General features: G+C 54.1%; 1 protein-coding gene across 1 annotated transcript in view; it reads right to left on the reverse strand.

Annotated features, from left to right (window-relative positions):
• RYR1 (ryanodine receptor 1) overlaps positions 1 to 234 on the reverse strand; it is a 115,724-nt gene extending 115,490 nt beyond the window's left edge. Inside the window, 1 exon segment of the mRNA XM_077773631.1 lies at positions 187 to 234. Within this exon segment, the coding sequence (XP_077629757.1) occupies positions 187 to 234 (48 nt within the window).
• Positions 235 to 1,853: the final 1,619 nt, after the last annotated feature.

Raw genomic sequence — 1,853 nt, forward strand, 5'->3', positions numbered from 1 at the left:
TGAGAAAGGTGAGCGAGACAGAGACAGAAAAGGAGAAAGACAGAGTGACAGTCACCCAAAGGACGGAGGAATAGACCGCGAGGCTCGGAGGCCACCAGCAATCAGGACAGAGACATCCGGGGACAAAGAGACACTCAGAGGGACCCGAGAGGTGGCCCCAGAGACCCCCAGCACAGAGATACGCACCGTCCGCAGAAACTGGACCTCATCCTCGCCCTCTCCTCCGTCACCCATGATGTCGAGGCCCAAGGGGCGCGGGCTGAGGTCCGGGAATANCGAGGTAGATGGAACTGCGAGGAGAACTCGCGTGCTGGACAGAGCTGGGAGGAGGTCCCCGCCCCCCTCGGTTCCCATTGGGCCAGGACGTCCAAGGCCACGCCCCCTCGCCGGAGCCCCACCCGCAGACCCTAAACCTCCGCCAGAGGTACGCGTGGGAAGCGGGGGGGGGGGCGAGTGCGGGATTGTAGGAGGCGCGTCTGGAAGGTAGTCGCCCTCTCTCCACCTCCATGGTAATGAAAAGGCCGGCGTTCTCCCATTTCACAGAGAGAAAACTGAGGCTCTGAGGGGGGAAGCCTCTGCTTTCTGTCCTACAGCGGAGCCAGTATGCACACCAGGTCTCCCGACTTTATAAAGCACCGTACCAAAAAAAAAAAAAGCACTTTCAGGGCAAGGACTCTGAGCTACACAGTTCGGATCCGAATCCCAGTCTTGCCAATCCCTTATGTGTCCTTGGACAAGTCACATCACTTCTCCGTGCCTCCGTTTCCCCAACTGGTAAGGAGAATATTAAAAATACGTACCTCACGGGGCCTTGTAAGGATTAAATGAGATAATGTATTTACAGCACTTAAGGAGTACCAATGCACAGTAAATGTTATGTACCTGTTGCCAACGACATCATCATCATCATCATCATCATCATCAACAAATCTTCTGAGTCAGGAATCAATGCCACACCAGGTGTCTTTTGTGTGCCTGTTGTGTTTCAGGCCCCAAACTAAGATATTTTTACTGCAGCTCATTTAGTTCTCACGCCAATCCTGCTATTATTCACATTATTTGGAGGAGGAAACCAAGACGCATGGTCCTCGCCATGTATAATTTTAAAGACACAACTAGAATGAATGGTGTAGTTCTCACAACAATCTTGAGAAGTCAGTAGCCTGTGGTGCCCATTTTACAGATGAGACAAGCTGAGCACAGAGAGGTGGAGTGACTTGCCTGGGGTCACACAGGGGCTGAGCAAAGGGTCTGAACCCAGAGCTAGGGTTCTTAACGGTCCACTTTATTGCCTTGATACTTGCATAAAAGCTCCTCATTATAACAAAAACTTAAGTCCTCAGGGCCACTCCCAAGGTCTAACCCTCCTCCCCATGGCGGCCTGAGCCACTGACGGCCACTAGCTGGGCCACCCCTTTATGCAGCTGAGCTCACCTGGCTTTGTAAATAGGGGAGCCTTGGGGTAACCAGCTCCTTCTTGCTCCTGGCCCACCTGGGCCTAGAGGGGGCACTGTCTTCTCTGGGTCCCCACAGGCTCTGGGGAGTGGGTGGAGGGCCTCTGCAGCTCTCTAAAACAGGCAGCTGTGGGCCCTGAAGGCCCAGTCCAGGGTACCATACACACCTGGGCCTCCTGCCAGTCATGCAGCTTGTGCCTCTGGGCCTCAGTTTCCTCATCTGTCAGCTGGGCTAATTTGGAATATTCCCCACCACTGAGGGTCATGGGCACCTGGGTGGCTCAGTCAGTTAAGCATCCGACTTCAGCTCAGGTCATGATCTCATGGTTCATGGGTTTGAGCCCCGCGTCAGGCTCTGTGCTGACAGCTCAGAGCCTGGAGCCTGTTTCAGATTCTGTG

The sequence above is a fragment of the Crocuta crocuta genome, unplaced genomic scaffold (genome assembly GCF_008692635.1).
Source record: "Crocuta crocuta isolate KB4526 unplaced genomic scaffold, BGI_CrCroc_1.0 scaffold267, whole genome shotgun sequence".
In the NCBI taxonomy this organism is placed as follows: domain Eukaryota; kingdom Metazoa; phylum Chordata; class Mammalia; order Carnivora; family Hyaenidae; genus Crocuta; species Crocuta crocuta.